Raw genomic sequence first — 24723 nt, forward strand, 5'->3', positions numbered from 1 at the left:
TAATGAAGTTATTCACCAAGCTCCTGTTTCCAGGTCAAGGGTAAACAATGCTAACAACACGGTGGCCTAGGTTGGTGCTGTTGTCACGGAAACATCCATTTTGTTTTTTACAAACTTTTTGATGCGCCTCCTGAGAGAAGAACATCAGCGTGACGTAGCACTATGCTAACAAAGTAGCATTAATAGACCTGCAAATAATCATCAGTGTGACGTGGAAAAGCCCAGGAAGAAGTTGTGGGGTGCAGAGTAGACCACGGTCAACAAGCTGGACTCCTCCAGCGATACATCCCAGAAGTTGTCTGTGATATTTGTGGATTTGATGATATCACATTTGTGCTGTGAAATTAGAGGTTGCGTGTAAATAACACGCCTGCTGGTATAAATAGGACGTGTCAGAGGCTGCCCAAGTAAGCCTCCGCTTTCCCCGAAACCTTCTCTCTTCTCCCGCCAACTTGCTGCTGCTGCTTTGTCATTTGTCCTCCCCACTGACGCCTCGCTATTTCAACAAGCCTCAGACTTCAGCCGCTCGCACTCGCAACCCTTTTGGAGGCCGCACTCTGACATTAGCAGATGTGAAGCCTGCCGCGCCAACCACTCTCCGGCCAATCAGAAGGCAGGAAGGGCGAGCGAGAGCGAGGAGGAAGCTCCCAGATAAACACGCCACAGCGCCTCAACTCCTAATCACCCCACGCTTCCGTTTGCACGCTCTATAATTAGTCCCTTCTTTCCACGTCTTCCCAACTTCTTGTGGCTTGGCACCTCCTTGGAGGCGGAGCTTCTTGCGGCCGCTTGCTGCGGTACTGTACAACAAAGGTGTCCGCACGGCCCAGGGACACGTACTGAAAACTCTTAGCGTGCCGAGACATTTTCACACTTTCTTACTCTGGGGAAAATGATAGAAACATAAATGATATTTTTCTGTACTATAGAGTGCACCGGTATTTAGGCCACACCCACTAATTTTTTTAAGAAAAACAATATTTCCCATATATTAGCTGCACTGGACTATAAGTTGCAGATATATATGTTGTGAAATGACTTATTTACACAGAAATGTTTATTTATATACTTAATTGTTTCCAAATGAAGCAATGTAGTATATGTTAGTCTACAAAATAACATGTTTTTTTACCCCATTTGGTGGAAGATTACCATATTTTCCAGACTAAAAAGCACACGGCCCAGGGACACGTACTGAAAACTCTTAACGTGCAGAGACATTTTGACGCTTTTTTACTCTGGGAAAAATGCTAAAAACATAAATGATATTTTCCGGACTATACAATATAAACAACACCCACTACATTTTTGCAGAAAAACAATAATTTCCATATATTAGCCGCACCGGACTATAAGTTGCAGATATATATGTTGTAAAATGACTTATTTACACAGAAATGTTTATTTACATACCTTAATTGTTTCCAAATGAAGCAATGTAGTAACTGTTAGTCTACAAAATAACATGTTTTTTTTCCCCCATTTGGTGGAAGATTACCACATTTTCCAGACTAGAAAGCGCACGGCCCAGGGACACTTACTGAAAACTCTTAACATGCGGAGCCATTTTGACGCTTTTTTACTCTGGGAAAAATGATAAAAACATAAATGATATTTTCCGGACTATACAATATAAGCCACACCCACTACATTTTTGAAGAAAAACAATAATTTCCTTTTATTAGCTGCACCGGACTATAAGTTGCAGATATATATGTTGTGAAATGAGTTATTTACACAGAAATGTTTATTTACATACCTCAATTGTTTCCAAATGAAGCAATGTAATAACTGTTAGTCTACAAAATAACATGTTTTTTCCCCTATTTGGTGGAAGATTACCATATTTTCCAGACTACAAAGCACACGGCCCAGGGACATGTACTGAAAACTCTTAAGGTGCCGGGCTATTTTCACACTTTTTTACTCTGGGAAAAATGATAAAAACATAAATGATATTTTTCTGTACTATAGAGTGCACCGGTATTTAGGCCACACCCACTACATTTTTGAAGAAAAACAATATTTCCCATATATTAGCCGCACCGGACTATAAGTTGCAGATATATATGTTGTGAAATGAGTTATTTACTCAGAAATGTTTATTTATATACTTAATTGTTTCCAAATGAAGCAATGTAGTATCTGTTAGTCTACAAAATAACATGTTTTTCCCCCCCCCATTTGGTGGAAGATTACCATATTTTCCAGACTAAAAAGTGCACGGCCCAGGGACACGTACTGAAAACTCTTAAGGTGCTGGGCTATTTTCACACTTTTTTACTCTGGGAAAAATGATAAAAACATAAATGATATTTTTCTGTACTATAGAGTATTTAGGCCACACCCACTACATTTTTGAAGAAAAGCAATATTTTCCATATATTAGCTGCATATATACAGTATATGTTGTGAAATTAGTTATTTACACAGAAATGTTTATTTACATACCTTAATTGTTTCCAAATGAAGCAATGTAGTATCTGTTAGTCTACAAAATAACATGTTTTTTTTCCGTATTTGGTGGAAGATTACCATATTTCCCAGACTAGAAAGCGCACCGGTATATGATTCCATATATTAGCTGCACCGGACTATAAGTCGCAGATATATATGTTGTGAAATGAGTTAGTTACACAGAAATGTGTATTTACATACCGTAATTGTTTCCAAATGTAGTATCTGTTAGTCTACAAAATAACATGTTTTTCCCCCCCCCATTTGGTGGAAGATTACCATATTTTCCAGACTAAAAAGTGCACGGCCCAGGGACACGTACTGAAAACTCTTAACGTGCCGGGCTATTTTCACACTTTTTTACTCTGGGAAAAATGATACAAACATAAATGATATTTTTCTGTATTATAGAGTGCACCGGTATTTAGGCCACACCCACTACATTTTTGAAGAAAAACAATATTTCCCACATATTAGCCGCACCGGACTATAAGTTGCAAATATGTTGTGAAATTAGTTATTTACACAGAAATGTTTATTTACATACCTTAATTGTTTCCAAATGAAGCAATGTAGTATCTGTTAGTCTACAAAATAACATGTTTCCCCCCCCCATTTGGTGGAAAATTACCATATTTTCCAGACTAAAAAGTGCACGGCCCAGGGACACGTACTGAAAACTCTTAGCGTGCCGAGACATTTTCACACTTTTTTACTCTGGGGAAAATGATAAAAACATAAATGATATTTTTCTGTACTATAGAGTGCACCGGTATTTAGGCCACACCCACTAATTTTTTTAAGAAAAACAATATTTCCCATATATTAGCCGCACCAGACTATAAGTTGCAGATATATATGTTGTGAAATGAGTTATGTACACAGAAATGTTTATTTATATACTTAATTGTTTCCAAATGAAGCAATGTAGTATATGTTAGTCTACAAAATAACATGTTTTTTTCCCCCCATTTGGTGGAAGATTACCATATTTTCCAGACTAAAAAGCACACGGCCCAGGGACACGTACTGAAAACTCTTAGCGTGCCGAGACATTTTCACACTTTTTTATTCTGGGGAAAATGATAAAAACATAAATGATATTTTCCGGACTATACAATATAAGCCACACCCACTAAATTTTAGAAGAAAAACAATAATTTCCTTTTATTAGCCGCACCGGACTATAAGTTGCAGATATATATGTTGTGAAATGACTTATTTACACAGAAATGTTTATTTACATACCTTAATTGTTTCCAAATGTAGTATCTGTTAGTCTACAAAATAACATGTTTTCCCCCCCATTTGGTGGAAAATTACCATATTTTCCAGACTAAAAAGTGCACGGCCCAGGGACACTTACTGAAAACTCTTAGCGTGCGGAGCCATTTTCACACTTTTTTACTCTGGGAAAAATGATAGAAACATAAATGATATTTTTCTGTACTATAGAGTGCACCGGTATTTAGGCCACACCCACTACATTTTAGAAGAAAAACAATATTTCCCATATATTAGCCGCAGATATACAGTATATGTTGTGAAATGAGTTATTTACACAGAAATGTTTATTTACATACCTTAATTGTTTCCAAATGAAGCAATGTAGTATCTGTTAGTCTACAAAATAACATGTTTTCCCCCCCATTTGGTGGAAAATTACCATATTTTCCAGACTAAAAAGCACACGGCCCAGGGACACGTACTGTAACAACTGTGTCCGCATCATTCAACTTTGTGCGTCATGAGCTTATCTTCATGAACCACTAGTGGTCACAAAACACAATTACCACTCCACTTCAACTTAAAGACAGCATAAGTCCCTTCCAGACAGTTAATGATAAATATGTGCAGTGTTTTTTTATAACCACCGTTGTTCTCTGTTTGACTAAATAAACCTCTTCTCACATTCCACACTACTAAATGATACACGTGTGTCGCGTGGATCACGCTGATATCGATGGGTCAGGTTAACGCTCAGTGTATCGGTGTGTATCAAAAGTTGAATGTGCTGCCATGCATGTATGGCATGTACAACAGTGGTTGCCATAGCAACACGATGCTTTTAAAAGCCTTAAATCATCTCTGAGGTTCTTTTTTTTTTTTTTTTGACTCGGTGGTTTTAAAAGCTGAATATTTTCCAAAGGATACAGAAATAAATACCTTGAGACATCCTGCATGCTCACCTGTGCCTCCATGTTGTGTCCAGGAATGCTGCTGGTGACCGCTGACATCCTGGGTCATGACTTCCACGTCTTCCAGGTCCTCACCCACCCCTGGACCTCCTCCCAGAGTGCCGTGCACCACCTGTACACCTTGCACCGCGGGGAGACCGAGGCCAAGGTGAGTCTCCCATGCACTTCACCCGAGTTAGCATGCTAGCTCAAATGAACGGATTTGAGGCTACCTGAACACCTTCTCATGTTAGGTGAGGCCGTTCTTGAAGGAAGTGGAATGCTGACAGAATGTAGTAAGAATAGTTTGAATTTCCAGGAAAACCAGAATTAGGTTTGGAAGTTGGGAAAGTGTTAGTTGGAATGTCCAGGATGAGTGGAATGTGTTGATGTTGGAATGCTTTCAATAGCTTGAAAAATGTGGGAATTGTGCAACTTGGGAAAATGTCCCATTCATTTCAATGGGAACTTCCTGGAATTTTAGGAAAAGCGGTATATTTTTGAAAATGATTATGAGCACGAATGTCCTGAATTGGTTGGTGTTGGAATTTTTTTAAATGGGTCGAAAAATATTGAAGTAGTGACAGTTTTTTAATTGAAAAATGGTATTGTGGATTTTCAGGAAAAGCGGGAATTTTTCAAGTTCTTAAACCAACTCGGTTTTTTGTCCTGACTAAGAGGAATGTTTTGGTTGAAATGGGTTGAAAAATGTGAGAGGAGTCATCGCACTAAAAAAGGAATTCCTGGACATTTGTTGAACGTGGAAAAATGGTTGTTTGAATTTCCAGGATGAGTTGAAAGTGTTGAAGGTGGAATGGTTTGAATCAGTTGAAAAATGTTGGAATTGTGGAAGTTTGAAAAGTGGATCATTCATTTTGAATGGGGAAAATGTCCCTAAAAACTGGGAATTCTAGGAAATCCGGGAATTTTTTTTCAATTGTTGAAATGGAGAACACAATTCCTGAACAGGCTGAATATTTTGAAGTTGGAAGAGTTTGAATCGGATAAAAAATGTGGAAGTTGTGGAACTTTGAAAAATGTCCCATTTTTTCAATGGGAATTTCATGGAAATTTGGGAATTCTGGGAAAAGAGGGAATTTTTTTGGAAAATGGTAAACAATTTCAATGTTCTGAATGAGTTGAAATGTGTTGGTGTTGGAATTTTTCAAAACGGTCGAGAAATGTTGGAGAAGTAACATTTTTAATTCAGAAATGGTATTATGGAATTCCTGGAATTTCAGGAAAACTGGGAATTTTGTCAGTTTGAAAATAAACTTGATTTTTTTGTCCTGACTAAGAGGAATGTTTTGACAGTGGAACGCTTGAAGTGGCTTGAAAAATGTGAAAGGAGTCATCGCACTAAAAAAGATTAGAAAGAAGGTTAGAAAAAAACAGGAATTCCTGGACATTTTTTGAACGTGGAAAAATGTTTGTTTGAATTTCCAGGATGAGTTGAAAGTGTTGAAGGTGGAATGGTTTGAATCGCTTGAAAAATGTTGGAATTGTGGAAGTTTGAAAAGTGGATCATTCATTTTGAATGAGGAAAATTTCCCTAAAAACTGGGAATTCTATGAAATCCGGGAATTTTTTTTTCAATTGTTGAAATGGAGAACTCAATTCCTGAACAGGCTGAATATTTTGAAGTTGGAAGAGTTTGAATCGGATAAAAAATGTGGAAGTTGTGGAACTTTGAAAAATGTCCCATTTTTTCAATGGGAATTTCATGGAAATTTGGGAATTCTGGGAAAAGAGGGAATTTTTTTGGAAAATGGTAAACAATTTCAATGTTCTGAATGAGTTGAAATGTGTTGGTGTTGGAATTTTTCAAAACGGTCGAGAAATGTTGGAGAAGTAACATTTTTAATTCAGAAATGGTATTATGGAATTCCTGGAATTTCAGGAAAACTGGGAATTTTGTCAGTTTGAAAATAAACTTGATTTTTTTGTCCTGACTAAGAGGAATGTTTTGACAGTGGAACGCTTGAAGTGGCTTGAAAAATGTGAAAGGAGTCATCGCACTAAAAAAGATTAGAAAGAAGGTTAGAAAAAAACAGGAATTCCTGGACATTTTTTGAACGTGGAAAAATGTTTGTTTGAATTTCCAGGATGAGTTGAAAGTGTTGAAGGTGGAATGGTTTGAATCGCTTGAAAAATGTTGGAATTGTGGAAGTTTGAAAAGTGGATCATTCATTTTGAATGAGGAAAATTTCCCTAAAAACTGGGAATTCTATGAAATCCGGGAATTTTTTTTTCAATTGTTGAAATGGAGAACTCAATTCCTGAACAGGCTGAATATTTTGAAGTTGGAAGAGTTTGAATCGGATAAAAAATGTGGAAGTTGTGGAACTTTGAAAAATGTCCCATTTTTTTCAATGGAAATTTCAAGAGGGAAAACGTTAAAAAATGTGAATTTTCTGAATGAGTTGAAATGGTTGGTGGTGGAATTTTTGAGAAATTGTATCATGGAATTCCTGGAATATCAGGAAAATCATGAATTTTTCCAGTTCAAAAAACAACTTTTAGTTTTTTGTCCTGACTAAGAGAATATTTTGACAGTGGAATGCTTGAAGTGGCTTGAAAATGTGAAAGGTAGAGCGCACCACAATCTGGATTATAATAATATAATAATAATAATAATAATAATATGCCCCTGCGACCCTAAAAGGGACAAGCGGTACAAAATGGATGGATGGATGGAATAATAATGTGAATTGTGTTGTAAAAAAGAATATTAGCACTTATTTAGTTGTTCCATGTTTTTGATATAAAATAACAAATATTGCAAAGATTGGGTTGAAGCCAGTTTAAGTTGAATCGGAGTGACTTTAATTGTAGTGTGACACAGGAAGTACCTGGACCTACACAGGTGTCAGCAATCAAGACCAGGAAGTCAGTGCTCACAGAACATCACAATCTTCACTTCAGACTAAAAGGAAAAATAGCTTTTAGATCATAAATATTCATGGTTAATATAAATGAATAATCTACTAGCAAGCTGGTCTCACTTTGCCCGACATTTTTAATTCTAAGAGAGACAAAACTCAAATAGAATTTGAAAATCCAAGAAAATATTTGAAAGACTTGGTCTTCACTTGTTTAAATAAATTCATTAATTGTTTTACTTTGCTTCTTATAACTTTCAGAAAGACAATTTTAGAGAAAAAATACAACCTTAAAAATGATTTTAGGATTTTTAAACACATATACCTTTTTACCTTTTAAATTCCTTCCTTTTCTTTCCTGACAATTTAAATCAATGTTCAAGTAAATACAATTTTTTTATTGTAAAGAATAATAAATACATTTTCATTTAATCCTTCATTTTAGCTTCTGTTTTTTTCGACGAAGAATATTTGTGAAATATTTCTTCAAACTTATTATGATTAAAATTCAAAAAAATTATTCTGGCAAATCTACAAAATTAGTAGAATCAAATTTAAATCTTATTTCAAAGTCAAAAATTTTTGTTCTGGAAAATCTAGAAGAAATAATGATTTGTCTTTGTTAGAAATATAGCTTGGTCCAATTTGTTATATATTCTAACAAAGTGCAGATTGGATTTTATCCTATTTAAAACATGTCATCAAAATTCTAAAATTAATCTTAATCAGGAAAAATTACTAATGATGTTCCATAAATTATTTTTTTTATTTTTTTAAAACGATTCGAATTAGTTCGTTTTTCTCTTCTTTTTTTCGGTTGAATTTTGAATTTTAAAGAGTCGAAATTGAAGATAAACTATGTTTCAAAATGTAATTGTCATTTTTTTCGTGTTTTCTCCTCTTTTAAACCGTTCAATTAAGTGTAAATATAATTAATTATTAATAATAACATAGAGTTAAAGGTAAATTGAGCAAATTGGCTATTTCTGGCAATTTATTGAAGTGTGTATCAAACTGGTAGCCCTTCGCATTAATCACTACCCAAGAAGTAGCTCTTGCTTTCAAAAAGGTTGGTGACCCCTGATGTAGACTATATATACAGTATATATATATATATATATATATCCAATGATGGGATGCTGCTGACACCAATGGATGTTGCACACATGTTTTGCGTGTGGTGTGACTTGGAAGTGTTTAGTCAACAAAAGCAGCGAGTCCTTGTTGGGTTCAGAGTTATCGAGCGGGACAACAGCAGCGCCTGTCAGGAGTTGATCTGTGAGCGAGCGGCAGGTCCGCTGACACCGGCTCCACTTTGATGTGGCCTTGTGTCAACACGTGGCGCGCGGGTCAAGGGTTACGCACACAGCCAGTCGGCGGTGATAAAGTCTTGGGTTCAGAGACACCTTATCGACAACATGGCGGCTGCCAGTCAGGCGAGCAGCGCTGATAAGCACAAAGTCGAGCAAACTGGACCTGTGCTCAGTCGCGAGAAGGAAACTTTCATCCACTCAAGCCTCCGTCCTTAGTGCCTTTGAGCACAGACCTCCAACTGGCACCGCGCACACATTTGGACCGTCACTTTTTTAATCCATTCCACTTTTTATTTAGAACTTTTAAAATTGTCTATCATTCACAATCCTTATGTAAGACAAGAATACACCCTTTTCTTTCTTTATGCATTCTAAATTGTACAGTCAATGAGAGTCGCTCTATTCCGCCTGTAACCTGCTCGAAAACATCCAAAAACCTCCATCAAGGTCTTAATAAACACACTGTGTGTATATATGTAGTATCTAGTAACATTCATAATAACATGTAATATTTACATATTTTATATACACACTGTAAGTATATATGTAGTATCTAGTAGCATTCATAATAACATGTAATATTTACATATTTTATATACACACTGTAAGTATATATGTCATGTAGTAACATTATTCATAACATGTAATATTTACATATTTCATATACACACTGTAAGTATATATGTAGTATCTAGTAGCATTCATAATAACATGTAATATTTACATATTTTATAGACACACTGTAAGCATATATGTAGTATCTAGTAGCATTCATAATAACATGTAATATTTACATATTTTATATACACACTGTAAGTATATATGTCATGTAGTAACATTATTCATAACATGTAATATTTACATATTTCATATACACACTGTAAGTATATATGTAGTATCTAGTAGCATTCATAATAACATGTAATATTTACATATTTTATAGACACACTGTAAGCATATATGTAGTATCTAGTAGCATTCATAATAACATGTAATATTTACATATTTTATATACACACTGTAAGTATATATGTCATGTAGTAACATTATTCATAACATGTAATATTTACATATTTCATGTACACACTGTAAGTATATATGTAGTATCTAGTAGCATTCATAATAACATGTAATATTTACATATTTTATAGACACACTGTAAGCATATATGTAGTATCTAGTAGCATTCATAATAACATGTAATATTTACATATTTTATATACACACTGTAAGTATATATGTCATGTAGTAACATTATTCATAACATGTAATATTTACATATTTCATATACACACTGTAAGTATATATGTAGTATCTAGTAGCATTCATAATAACATGTAATATTTACATATTTTATAGACACACTGTAAGCATATATGTAGTATCTAGTAGCATTCATAATAACATGTAATATTTACATATTTTATATACACACTGTAAGTATATATGTCATGTAGTAACATTATTCATAACATGTAATATTTACATATTTCATATACACACTGTAAGTATATATGTAGTATCTAGTAGCATTCATAATAACATGTAATATTTACATATTTTATAGACACACTGTAAGCATATATGTAGTATCTAGTAGCATTCATAATAACATGTAATATTTACATATTTTATATACACACTGTAAGTATATATGTCATGTAGTAACATTATTCATAACATGTAATATTTACATATTTCATGTACACACTGTAAGTATATATGTAGTATCTAGTAGCATTCATAATAACATGTAATATTTACATATTTTATAGACACACTGTAAGCATATATGTAGTATCTAGTAGCATTCATAATAACATGTAATATTTACATATTTTATATACACACTGTAAGTATATATGTCATGTAGTAACATTATTCATAACATGTAATATTTACATATTTCATATACACACTGTAAGTATATATGTAGTATCTAGTAGCATTCATAATAACATGTAATATTTACATATTTTATAGACACACTGTAAGCATATATGTAGTATCTAGTAGCATTCATAATAACATGTAATATTTACATATTTTATATACACACTGTAAGTATATATGTCATGTAGTAACATTATTCATAACATGTAATATTTACATATTTCATGTACACACTGTAAGTATATATGTAGTATCTAGTAGCATTCATAATAACATGTAATATTTACATATTTTATAGACACACTGTAAGCATATATGTAGTATCTAGTAGCATTCATAATAACATGTAATATTTACATATTTTATATACACACTGTAAGTATATATGTCATGTAGTAACATTATTCATAACATGTAATATTTACATATTTCATATACACACTGTAAGTATATATGTAGTATCTAGTAGCATTCATAATAACATGTAATATTTACATATTTTATAGACACACTGTAAGCATATATGTAGTATCTAGTAGCATTCATAATAACATGTAATATTTACATATTTTATATACACACTGTAAGTATATATGTCATGTAGTAACATTATTCATAACATGTAATATTTACATATTTCATATACACACTGTAAGTATATATGTAGTATCTAGTAGCATTCATAATAACATGTAATATTTACATATTTTATAGACACACTGTAAGCATATATGTAGTATCTAGTAGCATTCATAATAACATGTAATATTTACATATTTTATATACACACTGTAAGTATATATGTCATGTAGTAACATTATTCATAACATGTAATATTTACATATTTCATGTACACACTGTAAGTATATATGTAGTATCTAGTAGCATTCATAATAACATGTAATATTTACATATTTTATAGACACACTGTAAGCATATATGTAGTATCTAGTAGCATTCATAATAACATGTAATATTTACATATTTTATATACACACTGTAAGTATATATGTCATGTAGTAACATTATTCATAACATGTAATATTTACATATTTCATATACACACTGTAAGTATATATGTAGTATCTAGTAGCATTCATAATAACATGTAATATTTACATATTTTATAGACACACTGTAAGCATATATGTAGTATCTAGTAGCATTCATAATAACATGTAATATTTACATATTTTATAGACACACTGTAAGCATATATGTAGTATCTAGTAGCATTCATAATAACATGTAATATTTACATATTTTATATACACACTGTAAGTATATATGTAGTATCTAGTAGCATTCATAATAACATGTAATATTTACATATTTTATATACACACTGTAAGTATATATGTAATGTAGTAACATTATTCATAACATGTAATATTTACATATTTTATATACACACTGTAAGTATATATGTAGTATCTAGTAGCATTCATAATAACATACATAATAAAAAAAAATATATATATATATATATTTGTGTGTGTGTGTGTGTATATATGTATGTATGTATGTATGATGATGATGATGTTTTCCCTCCAGGTACAGGACATGTGTTTCAGCCAAGACAGTCGCTGGGTGGCCATCAGTACACTTCGTGGCACCACCCATGTATTTCCCATCAACCCGTACGGCGGCGCCCCCTGCACCCGCACACACTTGTCCCCGCGGGTGGTCAACCGGATGTCCCGCTTCCAGAAGAGTGCGGGCCTGGAGGACATCGAGCAGGACCTGAACAGAGCGGCTGCCTATGGAGGCGGGGCCGGCCTGGGAGGAGGCGGCTGTGTCCTGGGAGGAAGCATGGGGGGTCGCTGTAGTCCCATACCTGGACTCTCAAGTAGTCCTTCAGGGTCCCCGCTGCACGGTGAGAACACATTCATGTATTTATACTCACTTCTTCATCAACCAGCAATGTTTGGATCTGCAGTCACACTTTTGACCCTACATAAGTACATAACTCCTCATGTGTTCATTCACAGTTTTTGTTAAGTACATAACTCCTCATGTGTTCATTCATAGTTTGGATGTGACCATCTACAATGGAAATAGTCATGGAAATAAACAAAATGAACACATGAATAAAAAGCACAGCATTTATAGTTCCGGTGGAAGGACCTTGCAGCATCTGCAGTACCTGCTGTGAGTTAACTCGTCCAAAAGATGGCGCCATGGCAAAAAAATATTAAACGTTCCTTTAAAAAAAAAAAAAAGATTAAACGCGCCATTTTATAAGCCGCAGGGTTCAAAGCGTAGGAAAAAAGTGGCAGCTTATAGGCTGTAAATTACGGTACTTAATGTGCACAGAACAGAACAAACAAAGCAACCAACCTCTTGGGTGACACGTGTTAGTGTGTGGATGAACGTGTGATGGAGAGGTGTTAGTGTGTGGATGAACGTGTGATGGAGAGGTGTTAGTGTGTGGATGAACGTGTGATGGAGAGGTGTTCAAGTGTCACAGTGTTGTGTTAGTGTGTGGATGAACGTGTGATGGAGAGGTGTTTAAGTGTCACAGTGTTGTGTGTGGATGAACGTGTGATGGAGAGGTGTTCAAGTGTGACACGTGTTAGTGTGTGGATGAACGTGTGATGGAGAGGTGTTCAAGTGTGACACGTCTTAGTGTGTGGATGAACGTGTGATGGAGAGGTGTTCAAGTGTGACACGTCTTAGTGTGTGGATGAACGTGTGATGGAGAGGTGTTCAAGTGTGACACGTCTTAGTGTGTGGATGAACGTGTGATGGAGAGGTGTTCAAGTGTGACACGTCTTAGTGTGTGGATGAACGTGTGATGGAGAGGTGTTCAAGTGTGACACGTCTTAGTGTGTGGATGAACGTGTGATGGAGAGGTGTTCAAGTGTCACACGTGTTAGTGTGTGGATGAACATGTGATGGAGAGGTGTTCAAGTGTCACACGTGTTAGTGTGTGGATGAACGTGTGATGGAGAGGTGTTCAAGTGTGACACGTGTTAGTGTGTGGATGAACGTGTGATGAGAGGTGTTCAAGTGTGACACGTGTTAGTGTGTGGATGAACGTGTGATGGAGAGGTGTTCAAGTGTGACACGTGTTAGTGTGTGGATGAACGTGTGATGGAGAGGTGTTCAAGTGTGACACGTGTTAGTGTGTGGATGAACGTGTGATGGAGAGGTGTTCAAGTGTCACACGTGTTAGTGTGTGGATGAACGTGTGATGGAGAGGTGTTCAAGTGTGACACGTGTTAGTGTGTGGATGAACGTGTGATGAGAGGTGTTCAAGTGTCACAGTGTTGTGTTAGTGTGTGGATGAACGTGTGATGAGAGGTGTTCAAGTGTCACAGTGTTGTGTTAGTGTGTGGATGAACGTGTGATGAGAGGTGTTCAAGTGTGACACGTGTTAGTGTGTGGATGAACGTGTGATGGAGAGGTGTTCAAGTGTCACAGTGTTGTGTTAGTGTGTGGATGAACGTGTGATGAGAGGTGTTCAAGTGTCACAGTGTTGTGTTAGTGTGTGGATGAACGTGTGATGAGAGGTGTTTAAGACTGGACAGGAAACCAGGAGTCCCTAGTTGCTAGTAGCACTTCCTGTCTGCTAGTACGCTCTGACGGCAGAGTTATTTGGCACTGAGCTTTGTCTTTGATGTGGCCGTGCTTCCCTCTGCAGCCATGTGGTGAACACATTAATGCTGCTGCCCAGAAGCCATGACCTCAACTCTCTGACACACCTCACACCTTCACACAAGTCAACGTGTCCCACTCACTCTTCCCAAAGTCTTTCACATCTTTTAATAACAATAATAATAATAATAATAACAATAATAATAATAACAATGACAATACTACTAATAATAATAATAATAATAGTAATAATAACCATTATAATAATAACAATAATAACAATAACAGTACTACTACTACTAATAATAATAATAATAATAATAACCATTAGAATAACAATAATAATAATAATAATAACCATTATAATAATAACAATAATAATAATAACAATAACAATACTACTACTACTAATAATAATAATAATAATAATAATAATAATAATAACCATTAGAATAACAATAATAATAATAATAATAATAACCATTAGAATAACAATAATAATAATAGTAATAATAATAATAATGATAATAATAATGAATCATCTGAGTCATTTCAGTCTTGCAAACTCGTTTATTTCACTTTGAGTCTTCTTGTCTTTTATTGGACTGAAAGTTGAGTATCATTAACAGGTGTGGGAATATTTGGTCACCTGACCATTCCATCCTGTTACCTGTGCTGACCATTACCTTCTAATTGATTCTCCATTCAAATTGATTCTCAATTTCAACCGATTTGTGATTCAAACCGATTCTCAATTCAAACCCATTCTCAATTCAAATTGATTCTCAATTCAAAACAATTGTCAATTCAAATTGATTATCGATTTAAACCGATTCTCAAATCAAATTGATTCTTGATTCAAACTGAGTCTCGATTCAAACCGATTCTCATTTCAAATTGATTCTCAATTTAAACCAGTTCTCATTTCAAATTGATTCGCAATTCAAAACGATTCTCAATTCAAATTGATTCTCGATTCAAACCAATTCTCATTTCAAATTGATTCTCGATTCAAAGCGATTCTCAATTCAAGTTGATTCTCGATTCAAACCAATTCTCATTTCAAATTGATTATCGATTTAAACCGATTGTCAATTCAAAATGATTCTTGATTCAAACTGAGTCTCGATTCAAACCAATTCTCATTTCAAATTGATTCTTAATTCAAACCAGTTCTCATTTCAAATTGATTCGCGATTCAAACCGATTCTCAATTCAAATTGATTATCGATTTAAACCGATTGTCAATTCAAATTGATTCTTGATTCAAACTGAGTCTCGATTCAAACCAATTCTCATTTCAAATTGATTCTCAATTCAAACCAATTCTCATTTCAAATTGATTATCGATTCAAACCGATTGTCAATTCAAATTGATTCTTGATTCAAACTGAGTCTCGATTCAAACCAATTCTCATTTCAAATTGATTCTTGACTCAAATCGATTCTCAATTCAAACTGACTCTTGATTCAAGCCGAGTCTCAATTCAAATTGATTCTCAATTCGAACCGATTCTCGATTCGAATTGATTCTTTCCAGGTGTTACTTGGTTTAATGATTACAAAGACACTTTTTCAAAAAGGTTCTAGAAGCTCCTTCTGGTTGCATGAAGATAATATAAAAACTTTTTTTTTTTTTTTATTGATTCTTATCATTTTCTCAAACGTTTTTATTGAAAATGATGAACGGATTCATATTTGGGATGAGTAGAAACCTCAATTCAGATGTACAGTAGGTGAGGTGGATGGTTTATTCAGATGTACAGTAGGTGGATGGTTTATTCAGATGTACAGTAGGTGAGGTGGATGGTTTATTCAGATGTACAGTAGATGAGGTGGATGGTTTATTCAGATGTACAGTAGGTGAGGTGGATGGTTTATTCAGATGTACAGTAGATGAGGTGGATGGTTTATTCAGATGTACAGTAGGTGAGGTGGATGGTTTATTCAGATGTACAGTAGATGAGGTGGATGGTTTATTCAGATGTACAGTAGGTGAGGTGGATGGTTTATTCAGATGTACAGTAGATGGATGGTTTCTGGGCAGCCCAAATCTTTCACCAAGTTATTTTCATTTCTGAATATTATTATTATTAATATGAATATTATTTGTATTTCCGCTCTTTTTAGCACTCAACTATTCCCACACCCATTCAAAGCCCTCCAACATAAACATGAATATATATTTCACCCACAAATACCCAAATTGGACTCAATGACGGATGTTCTTCATCACAAAGTGGATCAATAATGAGTACAAGTTGTATTCCATTCAGGACTTACTTACTTGCATATTCCACACAAACAGTATTTATATGATGAAGTATTGTCCATATTTAGAAATGTTGCAGGAAGTCCACTTTTAGCAGCCATCATCAAAGTCTGCAGTTCTCAACCCTTTCAGCGGGAAAATATTCAGGATAATCTTCTTTAATCCAACATGTTCCCTCAAGTATCTAGTAGTAGTAGTATTGTTCTAACTCCTGTTAGCATGTTGAAGATGCAACCTTGCAGCGTCCTGAGGGTGGCGCTGTCTAGTCGCCCTGCAGAGCTTGTCGTTTAAGACCTTGACACAAATCAACAACATGCAGAAGAATTGGATTTCACTTAATCTACTTGATTTATTTATACACGTCAGCTCATGCTGCTCTTTTTCATTGTGGGATGCCTGCCTGCCTGCCTGCCTGCCTGTCTGTCTGTCTGTCTGCCTGTCTGCCTGCCTGCCTGTCTGTCTGTCTGTCTGTCTGTCTGTCTGTCTGCCTGTCTGTCTGCCTGCCTGCCTGCCTGTCTGTCTGCCTGCCTGCCTGTCTGTCTGCCTGTCTGTCTGCCTGCCTGCCTGCCTGCCTGCCTGCCTGCCTGTCTGTCTGCCTGCCTGTCTGCCTGCCTGCCTGCCTGCCTGCCTGCCTGCCTGCCTGTCTGTCTGTCTGTCTGTCTGTCTGTCTGTCTGCCTGTCTGTCTGCCTGCCTGCCTGCCTGTCTGTCTGCCTGCCTGCCTGTCTGTCTGCCTGTCTGTCTGCCTGCCTGCCTGCCTGCCTGCCTGCCTGTCTGTCTGTCTGTCTGCCTGTCTGCCTGCCTGCCTGCCTGCCTGCCTGCCTGCCTGTCTGTCTGTCTGTCTGCCTGTCTGTCTGCCTGCCTGCCTGCCTGTCTGTCTGCCTGCCTGCCTGTCTGTCTGCCTGTCTGTCTGCCTGCCTGCCTGCCTGCCTGCCTGCCTGCCTGTCTGTCTGCCTGCCTGTCTGTCTGCCTGCCTGCCTGTCTGCCTGCCTGCCTGTCTGCCTGCCTGCCTGCCTGTCTGCCTGCCTGCCTGCCTGCCTGTCTGTCTGCCTGCCTGTCTGTCTGCCTGCCTGCCTGTCTGCCTGCCTGCCTGCCACAGCTGTGCTAAGCTGCTACAATCAAATGAAAATAGACTTTTCTATTCTTCTTTGGTGTTTAGCAAACATGTCCACTTTAAGTCAACATGCACTTCACATTACATTACAACTATACTTCTTGCACACATCTGCAATTACTATATAACTATATATATATATATATATATATATATGTATATATATATATATATATATATACATATATATATATATATATATATATATATATATATTAGGGCTGCAACTAACGATTAATTTGATCGTCGATTAATCTGTCGATTATTACTTCGATTAATCGGTTAATAATCGGATAAAAGAGACAAACTACATTTCTATCCTTTCCAGTATTTTATTGAAAAAAAAACAGCATACTGGCACCATACTTATTTTGATTGTTGTTTCTCAGCTATTTGTACATGTTGCAGTTTATTAATAAAGGTTTATTTTTTTTAAAAACAAAAAAAAAAAAAAAAAAAAAAGCCTCTGCGCATGCGCATAGCATAGATCCAACGAATCGATGACTAAATTAATCGGCAACTATTTTTATAATCGATTTTAATCAATGTAATCGATTAGTTGTTGCAGCCCTAATATATATATATATATATATATATATATATATATATATATATATATATATATATATATATATATATATATATATATATATATATATATATATATGAATAATATGTACATCATTAAATACACCCATTTCTATAATTACTATTAAAATATACATTTTCAGTGATTTATTTATAAACTTATAAAAACAAAAATAATACAAAAAATAAATGATATTATTTTCTTTGAAAGTTGTTAAACTGATGATAAACATGAATGCATTTGCTGGCTGTGTTTATAAAATAATTATAATACATTTCCTGGTTTTCCTCATATTAATGTAAATATAAAGGCCAACACATTTGTCACTGGTATATATTTCTATAAGTGATGGATTTTTTTATTTGTATTATTATTTATCTATTTGAACTTTTCTAACCTACAATAAAAATACATATATTTTCTGGCTAATTTTAAAAAAATCAATATATTTTCTGACTATTTAAATACTGTAGAAATATTTTAGACACCAATATTTTTTCAGTCCTTTTTTTGGGGAGGGGGGGGACTTTTTTTTTTTGAAAAACTTTTTTATAAAATTTTTACGATTTAAAATATTTATTTATTCATTTAAAAAATATATATATTCTTGAAGTTATTAATAAGAAGTCGTTATTAGCGCTAAATCATTAAGAGCACAAAGTTGTTATTAGCACTAAGTCATTAAGAGCACTAAGTCGTTATTAGCACTAAGTCATTAAGAGCACTAAGTCGTTATTAGCACTAAGTCGTTATTAGCACTAAGTCGTTATTAGCGTTAAGTCTTTATTAGCGCTAAGTCATTAAGAGCACTAAGTCGTTATTAGCGCTAAGTCGTTATTAGCATTAAGTTATTAGCACTAAGCCGTTATTAGCACTAAGTCTTTATTAGCGCTAAGTCTTTATTAGCGCTAAGTCATTATTATTACTAAGTCTTTATTAGCACTAAGTCTTTATTAGCACTTAGTCGTTTTTAGCACTTAGTCGTTATTAGCACTTAGTGGTTATTAGCGCTAAGTCTTTATTAACACTAAGTCTTTATTAGCACTAAGTCTTTATTAGCACTAAATCTTTATTAGCGCTAAGTCTTTATTAGCACTAAGTCGTTTTTAGCACTTAGTCGTTATTAGCACTTAGTGGTTATTAGCACTTAGTGGTTATTAGCGCTAAGTCTTTATTAGCACTAAGTCTTTATTAGCACTAAGTCTTTATTAGCGCTAAGTCTTTATTAGCACTTAGTCGTTTTTAGCACTTATTCGTTATTAGCACTTAGTGGTTTTTAGCACTTAGTGGTTATTAGCGCTAAGTCTTTATTAACACTAAGTCTTTATTAGCACTAAGTCTTTATTAGCACTTAGTGGTTATTAGCACTTAGTGGTTATTAGCACTAAGTCTTTATTAGCACTAAGTCTTTATTAGCGCTAAGTCTTTATTAGCACTAAGTCGTTTTTAGCACTAAATCGTTATTAGCACTTAGTCGTTATTAGCACTTAGTGGTTATTAGCGCTAAGTTGTTATTAGCACTTAGTGGTTATTAGCGCTAAGTTGTTATTAGCACAAAGTGGTTATTATCACTTAGTGGTTATTAGCACTAAGTTGTTATTAGCACTAAGTTGTTATTAGCACAAAGTGGTTATTATCACTTAGTGGTTATTAGCACTAAGTTGTTATTAGCACTAAGTTGTTATTAGCACTAAGTTGTTATTAGCGCTAAGTTGTTATTAGCACTAAGTTGTTATTAGCACTAAGTTGTTATTAGCACAAAGTGATTATTAGCGTGTGAAGTGAATGATTGCAGAAAGTGTGTGAGAGACAGAAAGTAGTAAAAGTGTAAAAGATATCCAGCCAGGCTTCTGGTTTAAAGATGGATGACGGCTGGATGGAGAAGATGGATGACAGCCGGATGGAGAAGATGGATGACAGGTGGATGGAGAAGATGGATGACAGGATTAAGACGGAGGTCAAATGTCAGTTTGACTTTTCTTAGATATTGAAAGCCAAACTAAAGCTGATTGATGGATGCTGTCTTCATGACATCATTGCTCACTTCTCCTCTGTCTTTTCATCGCATCACTTTCACTTTCACTTCTTCTGCTCTCACTTTCAAGTGTCGTCCAGGAGAACACGTAACAACTAACTAACTAACTGGCTGACAGGAAGAACTAACAACAAACCAAAATAATACATTTTCTCATTTTAAAAATATTTGCCAACAAAAACGATGTATAATAATAATAATAATAATAATACAAATATTTGCATCAGAAATGATGCAAGTCAACAAAAATGCAAGCAAAAATAATGAGTTTTAAAAAGAGCAAAATATTTGCATCAAAATAATAGATTTAAAATGGAACATTTTTAAAATACAATAGTACTTCAATAGTACCTCAGTACTACTACAGTAGTATCACAGTAGTACTACAGTAATACCACAGTAGTACTCAGTAGTACCGCAGTAGTACTCAGTAGTACTACAGTAGTACTCGTAGTTCAATAAAAAGCCAGTAAATAAAGTAGTTGTTGTTGTTGTTGTTTCAGCCAAGCTGAGCAGTCCAGAGTCGTACAACAACTTGAGTCACAACAACATGAACAACCCTCGACTGTCTGCTACCAACACCACTTTGCTACTACTACTTCCTCTGGTGCAGATCAAACAACCTCTCACCCTCGGCAACATCACCAAGAGGACCAGGTAGGACACACACACACACACACACACACACACACACACACACACACACACACACACACATCTACACACACATACTGTATGTATATATATATATATATATATATATATATATATATATATATATATATATATATATATATATATATATATATATATATATGTATTAGGGCTGCAACTAATCGATTAAATCAATTAAAATCGATTATTAAAATAGTTGACGATTAATTTAGTCATCGATTCGTTGGAACTATGCTATAATTTTTTAAATAAACCTTTATGTATAAACTGCAACATGTACAAACAGCTGACAAACAATAATCAAAGTAAGTATGGTGCCAGTATGCTGGTTTTTTCAATAAAATACTGGATAGCATAGAAATGTAGTTTGTCTCTTTTATCCGATTATTAATCGATTAATCGAAGTAATAATCGACAGATTAATCAATTATCAAATTAATCTTTAGTTGCAGCCCTAATATATATATATATATATATATATATATATATATATATACATACACACCTATATATGTATATGTATATATATATATATATATATATATATATATATATATATATATATATATATATATATATATATACATACACACCTATATATATGTATATGTATATATATATATATATATATATATACATACACACCTATATATGTATATGTATATATATATATATATATATATATATATATATATATATATATATATATATATATATATACATACACACCTATATATATGTATATGTATATATATATATATATATATATATACATACACACCTATATATGTATATGTATATATATGTGTGTGTATATATATATATATATATATATATGAATATATCTATATATATATATATATATATATATATAGATATATATATATATATAGATATATATTTATATATACACATACATGTATACATATATTTGTATCTATATATATACATATATATATATATATTAATAACTTTCTGTTTTTGTTTGTCATATTAATAACTTTTTATTAGTCATATTAATAACGTGTTATTAGTCATATTAAAGGCCTACTGAAATGATTTTTTTTTATTTAAACGGGGATAGCAGATCTATTCTATGTGTCATACTTGATCATTTCGCGATATTGCCATATTTTTGCTGAAAGGATTTAGTATAGAACAACGACGATAAAGATTGCAACTTTTGGTATCTGATAAAAAAAAGGCTTGCACCTACCGGAAGTAGCGTGACGTAGTCAGTTGAACATATACGCAAAGTTCCCTATTGTTTACAATGATGGCCGCATGAAGTGAGAGAGATTCGGACCGAGAAAGCGACAATTTCCCCATTAATTTGAGCGAGGATGAAAGATTTGTGGATGAGGAAAGTGCAAGTGAAGGACTAGTGGGGAGTTGAAGCTATTCAGATAGGGAAGATGCTGTGAGAGTGACCTGATATTCAGCTGGGAATGACTACAACAGTAAATAAACACAAGACATATATATACTCTATTAGCCACAACACAACCAGGCTTATATTTAATATGCCACAAATTAATCCTGCATAAAAACACCTGCGTGTTTGTTATGCTAGCTCCTAGCTCCTCTGCTAGCTCCTAGCTCCATAGAACACGCCAATACAATTCAAACACCTGATCAACACACACAATCACTCAGCCCAAAAGACCGTTCACCTAACCCAAGGTTCATAAAGCTTATATATTTTTAAAAAGTTACGTACATACGCAAAAAAAAGCCAAAGCTGCATACTCACAGTAGCACGTCTGCGTCTTTGTCATCCAAATCAAAGTAATCCTGGTAAGAGTCTGTGTTGTCCCAGTTCTCTACAGGCGTCTGTGTATCCAAGTCAAAAGTCCTCCTGGTTAGAGTCTCTGTTATCCGAGTTCTTCCATCTTGACTGCATCTTTCGGGAATGTAAACAAAGAAGTGCCGGCTGTGTACTGTTGTTGCTGACTACGTTCGAAAAATACGTCCATTTCGCACCGACAACTTTCTTCTTTGCTTGCTCAGCTTCCTTCTCCATAATGCAATGAACATGATTGCAACAGATTCACCAACACAGATGTCCAGAATACTGTGGAATTATGAAATGAAAACAGAGCTTTTTCGTATTGGCTTCAATGTGGAAGGCATACCCGTGTTCGCCGGGCTACGTCACGCGCATACGTCATCCTCAGAGGCGTTTCCAACCGGAAGTTTAGCGGCAAATTTAAAATGTCACTTTATAAGTTAACCCGGCCGTATTGGCATGTGTTATAATGTTAAGATTTCATCATTGATATATAAACTATCAGACTGCGTGGTCGCTAGTAGTGGCTTTCAGTAGGCCTTTAATAACTTGTTATTGGTCATATGAATAAGTTGTTATTAGTCATATTAATAACTCCACTCAGTAAATTCAAGATGGCGGCTGGTCCTGATTGAAAAGAACACTTGCTCATCACAAACCATCTGCTGCCTTTTACACACCCAAACAATACATCTGTGTGTGTATGCGTGTGTGTGTGTGTGTGTGTGTGTGTGTGTGTGTGTGTGTGTGTGTGTGTGTGTGTGTGTGTGTGTGTGTGTGTGTGTGTGTGTGTGTGTGTGTGTGTGTGTGTGTGTGTGTGTGTGTGTGTGTGTGTGTGTGTGTGTGTGTGTGTGTGTGTGTGAAGCAACTGTATTTACACCTGTATGAGCACATGGTAGTTGGCAGGGCAGCAGAAGAGCACACCAGCTGCTTAACCTACATTCTCTATGCAGCTTTCCTCCCCCACATCACGCCAGCTGTGTGTGTGTGCGTGTGTGTCCGTGTGTGTGTCTGTGTGTCTGTGTGTCCGTGTGTGTGTGTGTCCGTGTGTGTGTGTGTGTGTGTGTGTGTGTGTGTGTGTGTGTGTGTGCGTGTGTGTGTGTGTGTGTGCATGGCCGCGTGTACAAGCAGCACAATTTGACCTCTTGCAGCACTTCAATTACAAATGATTATTTGTTGATTGTACTTTGTAAACATACTTAAATTACACACTCCTGTATTTATTACACTAAACATTTGACTAACTTTAGACCACAGGTGTCCAAAGTGGGGTCTGTTTGTGGCAGTCTAAAAATATTCTTTAAAAAATGTAAACAAATAGAATAAAAAAGCAATAAGTTGTGAAGTTGACTGTAATAACACAAACTGCCATAAAGGATGTTTTTTTTATGTCATTGCTCAAAACATAATAATGAATCAAAATCAATGTTGTTATGAATTATTGACATATTCACTTTCAAATATTTTTGGGAGAAATATAACATATTTTGTGTGTTTGCTATACCAAAAATATCATTTTTGTTTGACAAATATCTGTCATATAATCAATGAATAGATCTGAAGATTGAAAGAAAAGTCTTGTTTTTAACCCTTTTGAGTTATATAACTCTTTATACACCTTAAAAGTAACTATTTATACACCTTAAAAGTAACTATTTATACACCTTAAAAGTAACTATTTATACTTGTTAAAAGTAACTATTTATACATGTTAAAATTTACTATTTATACATGTTAAAAGTAACTATGTATACATGTTAAAATTAACTATTTGTACACCTTAAAAGTAACTCTTTATACACCTTAAAAGTAACTATTTATACACCTTAAAAGTAACTATTTATACTTGTTAAAAGTAACTATTTATACACCTTAAAAGTAACTATTTATACACCTTAAAAGTAACTATTTATACTTGTTAAAAGTAAC

General features: G+C 34.5%; 1 protein-coding gene across 1 annotated transcript in view; it reads left to right on the forward strand.

Annotated features, from left to right (window-relative positions):
- Positions 1-24723, forward strand: part of bcas3 (BCAS3 microtubule associated cell migration factor) — a 293366-nt gene that overhangs the window by 81474 nt on the left and 187169 nt on the right. The window contains exons 14-16 of the mRNA XM_062067335.1: positions 4670-4803; positions 12277-12598; positions 20834-20987. Coding sequence (XP_061923319.1) covers positions 4670-4803; positions 12277-12598; positions 20834-20987 — 610 coding nt within the window. The remainder of the gene's footprint in view (positions 1-4669; positions 4804-12276; positions 12599-20833; positions 20988-24723) is intronic.

The sequence above is a fragment of the Entelurus aequoreus genome, linkage group LG13, assembly GCF_033978785.1.
Source record: "Entelurus aequoreus isolate RoL-2023_Sb linkage group LG13, RoL_Eaeq_v1.1, whole genome shotgun sequence".
In the NCBI taxonomy this organism is placed as follows: Eukaryota; Metazoa; Chordata; class Actinopteri; order Syngnathiformes; family Syngnathidae; genus Entelurus; species Entelurus aequoreus.